This window comes from Benincasa hispida, chromosome 9, assembly GCF_027475165.1.
Source record: "Benincasa hispida cultivar pf3 chromosome 9, pf3_genome.v1.1, whole genome shotgun sequence".
Classification (NCBI taxonomy): Eukaryota; Viridiplantae; Streptophyta; class Magnoliopsida; order Cucurbitales; family Cucurbitaceae; genus Benincasa; species Benincasa hispida.
This window is the reverse complement of record NC_143486.1, coordinates 54,778,121-54,782,014: the sequence shown is the minus strand read 5'-3', so window position 1 is coordinate 54,782,014 and position 3,894 is coordinate 54,778,121. Positions and strand designations below refer to the sequence as shown.

General features: G+C 31.7%; 1 protein-coding gene across 1 annotated transcript; it reads right to left on the bottom strand.

The window, feature by feature from the left end:
• Positions 1-426: 426 nt before the first annotated feature.
• Positions 427-3,888, bottom strand: LOC150033922 (leucine-rich repeat receptor-like serine/threonine-protein kinase SKM1). Its single transcript, XM_090317479.1, has 2 exons — positions 2,732-3,888; positions 427-1,020 (listed from the first exon to the last, which is right to left on the bottom strand). Exons 1-2 carry the CDS (start codon positions 3,831-3,833, stop codon positions 668-670), a joined length of 1,455 nt encoding a protein of 484 aa, XP_090173605.1. The 5' UTR covers positions 3,834-3,888; the 3' UTR covers positions 427-667.
• Positions 3,889-3,894: the final 6 nt, after the last annotated feature.

Genomic DNA, 3,894 nt, shown 5'->3' with positions numbered 1-3,894 from the left:
TAAGGAAAATTATTTCAAATGATAAAACTGTTGAAAATATTTATAAGATATAATAAAAATTTACAACTATCAATGATAGACATTGATAGACACTGATACACTTCTATCAATGTCTATCAATGTCAATGATAGAAATCTATCAGTGTCTATTAACATCTATCATTGGTAGTTTTAAAATTTTATCGTATTTTGTAAATATTTTGGTTCATTTTTTTTATATTTAAAGACAACCTTCTTTTAACTTCTATACATTAATTATTATGTATATCCAAACACAAACATTAATCATCCCAAATATTTAAATTTTAAACGTTTAATATTCATATCTATAAAATAATATATGCGATCCAAACGATCCCTTGAGTAAAGATATATTCCAAGCTCTTGACTTTCTTCGAAATGAAACGACTCGAATGCAATCATAGCTCATATATAATTAGGGGATAACATTGACATTATAACATATCTACAGTTTTACTTTACACACTCTTTCACTATATAGGTTAAAAAGCATACTACATAACCAAAAAAAAACATTAACTTCTTGGGTCACAATATTTGTAAAAATACCTGATACTTAAAACGAAAAAAAAAAAAAAAAACAAAAAGAAACAAAAAGGGAAATTCCAAAATTTTTTTTTTAAAAAAAAGGATAAAAAAAGACAGACTACGAGGAGCACAGTTTAGAGGAGCAAGTGGTCCGAGAAAGAGAGAGTATGGCTTTGTAAGCATGGTGTGAGGACAGCCTCGCCATGGGGTCGGCGGCGGTGCAGTTGAGTGCTAAATTCATAAACCCCACGATCTGGTTCAGGTCGGCGGCTGCGGTGGGGGTCATCGTGCCATCAATCCACGTGTCGATATGGCAATTGGAGTAGCAGTAGCGTGCCCATTCCACCAGGTTCTGCCGGTGGACAGTCTTCTCCGGATCAACGGGTCCTTTTCCGGTAACCAATTGGATGAGAATGACTCCCAAACTATATACATTACTTTTCTCCGTTATGTCTCTACTTTCATTAACCTCTGTCACATTTTTAATCAACACAAACATATAAGTAGACAGTAGTAGCTTTCTCGGCGTTATACGTGCATATAAATTATTGATTCTGCATGTGCATGGATTATGTTTATATATGTTCCTCCAAATTCTCAAATTTGATGGACAAATTCATATTATATTTATTTTCATTTAATTAATTCAATTAAATCTTAAATACAACTTTGATCCATTCGGACTATATTTAACTAAAGCTTTTCAATCAGTCCTCTGTAAGATTTATTTATTTAATTCTAACATTTAATTTTGTATTTTTTTTTTTAGTATAACTATGAGAATGGGAGATTGAATATGTCAATTACCATTTAACTAAACTCACTTTTGCTTTAATTATTTTTTTAATCAAATACTATTATTAATTATTATGTGGCAATTATGTTAAACACTATCATTAGGTAGCTTTGAGAATAGATGTAACTAATTAGCCTATCACATAGATGTTAAACTAATTACTTAAGGGATTTATTTAAACCATTAAATTAAAACTTGTTTTTAATAGGACGAATGTGAAAATACGAAAATTTGAAGAAAAAGTATACATTAATTACCATTAAAGTATATTTGCGTTGGCCTTTAAATAAAACTTTTTAGTTTTAGTTTTGTGTTTCATATTAGTGGTATGAAGTTTTTAAATAATACAATCTTGCCTGCCATGTCAGTTACAAATTAAGATGTGCTATATAATGGAGAATGAAAATTTATTAGACAATATAACTAGTCCAAAAATATATATAGATGATATTTGATAATTATTTATAACCTATTCGGTAACTATTCAATTTTATTTTTAATTTTTGTTAAGCCTATAAACACGACCCTTCCACCTCTAGATTTCTTTCTTTATCTAATTTCTATATATATTTTTAAACCAAACAAAAATTTGAAAACTAAAAAAAAAATTGTTTTTAAAATTTTGTTTTTGCTTTTAGAATTTAGCTTTGGATTTTATTCTTGTACTTAAGAAAGATGCAAATTACTTTCTAAATTATTGTAAGAAAATGAGAGAAAATAGGCTTAACAAAATGGTTACCAAACGAGATCTTAGTTTATTTTTTTTTTAAGTATATTTATAAATACTATTTTCATAAATTTCTTTTGTTTTGTATTGTCTACTTTCTCAAAAAGTTGTCAAAATTGAAGTGAACTTGTTTTGAAAATTAAAAAAATAATTTTAAAAAACTTGTTTTTATTTTTAAAATTTGGTCAATGATTCAATTTTTTTTTTTTTTACAACTATTGTAAAGTAATATGAAGAAAAGAAGTATTTTTTTTTTTTTTTTAAGAGAAGAGGTATTTTTTTTATTTTAAGAAAAGAAGTACCATTTTAGAAAAATAAAGAAACTAAAAACTATAACCATTTACTTTTTCACTTTTTGAACCATTCCAATCATTTGAATTCCTAATGAAATTCTAAAGATAAAAATAACTTTTAAGAACTATTTTTTTGAAATTTCTAAACTTTGAATTTGATTTTGGAAACAGTCTAAAAATGCAGATAAAAAAGAAAAAAAAAAGCAATGAATAGAACTATAGAAGTAAAATTTGACGTTTAATTTTTAAAAATAAAAAACTAAATAAAATTTTAATATATTGTAATAAAACGATTAGAGACTATATAATAACATGTTAAGACTAATTTAAAGTGAATGAAAATGAAATCCGTAGAATTATACGTACCGGGGGCCAAATAGTAGGGAGAAATGTTGGTCTTGGATAATCCAATAACGAGCCGTGGTTGGTATTTCTCATCCACGATCATCTTCCCCGGCAACAAATTTGACGCAATAACTCCCGGAGAACACCGCCGGTGCAAATACTCCAAAGCCCTGGCAATTCCGACACCGATATTACGACGTCGTTCCCAGCTTAAACTCCCAACCATTTCACTCAAAATTACCCCTTGCACATACTCACGAACCAAGTACCCAGCTTTCTCAGACCGGCACGTGCCCAACAATCTCACAACATTTGGGTGCCTAAGCCTTCCTAATTCCTCAACCTCACTCCAAAAACTCCCTTCCACTCTCCATTTCTCCACGTCTTTCTCCACCACAAATTGAATCTCCGACGACGACGACTGCGATATGATCGCCTCCACCGTCACTAATTTCGCCGCTGCAGAATCAAAGAATTTTACCTCCCATATTCCGTCATTGTTTTCTACTACGGCTCTTTTTGCCTCTTTCCGACGTCGTATTGTAATCAACACTCCTGTCCCAATCAACAACGCACCCACGCCCAATACTATCATAAACCACCATAAGTTGTTATAACGACGCTTTTTGCATGACGGTAATTTGTTCGTACTTATTATATGGCTACTGCAAAGATCATTTCCGGCTACTGCGCTTGCGTTTATACCCAAAAATGCTCCTGTTGCTGGTAATGCTCCGTGTAAGTGATTGTGAGAAATATTTATCTGAACGAGCGATGGAATTCGGCCGAAGACTGGTGGGATTTCGCCAGTGAATTTGTTTTCTGATAAATCAAGGAAGCCAAGAACGGGAATTTGAGTGAGAATTACTGGGAGTTCGCCGCTTAGTTGATTGTGGCTTAAGTCTAAACTCACGAGTTTCTTACATGAAGATATTTCACTTGGGATTCCACCTGCGAGATTGTTGTTGCTTAAGTTAAGTTCCATTAGCTCCGATAAGTTTCCGATATTCTCCGGAATGGAACCTGAAAATTCATTCGCTGAGAAATCCAAACTCTCGATTTTGTCGTTTCTTATGAATTCCGGCAAGTTCCCTGAAATTTTGTTTCTCGCTAAACTCATCATCTGGAGAGACGGCAAATCCCATTTGTTGCCGTCGATTCGGCCGGAAAATTGGTTGTTGGAG

Coding starts and splice junctions, on each gene's coding strand:
- LOC150033922 (XM_090317479.1), bottom strand. CDS start 3,833: ATGATGAGTTTAGCGAGAAACAAAATTTCAGGGAACTTGCCGGAATTC. Junction 1,021..2,731: donor TCCCTACTATTTGGCCCCCG/GTACGTATAATT, acceptor AAAATGTGACAG/AGGTTAATGAAAGTAGAGAC.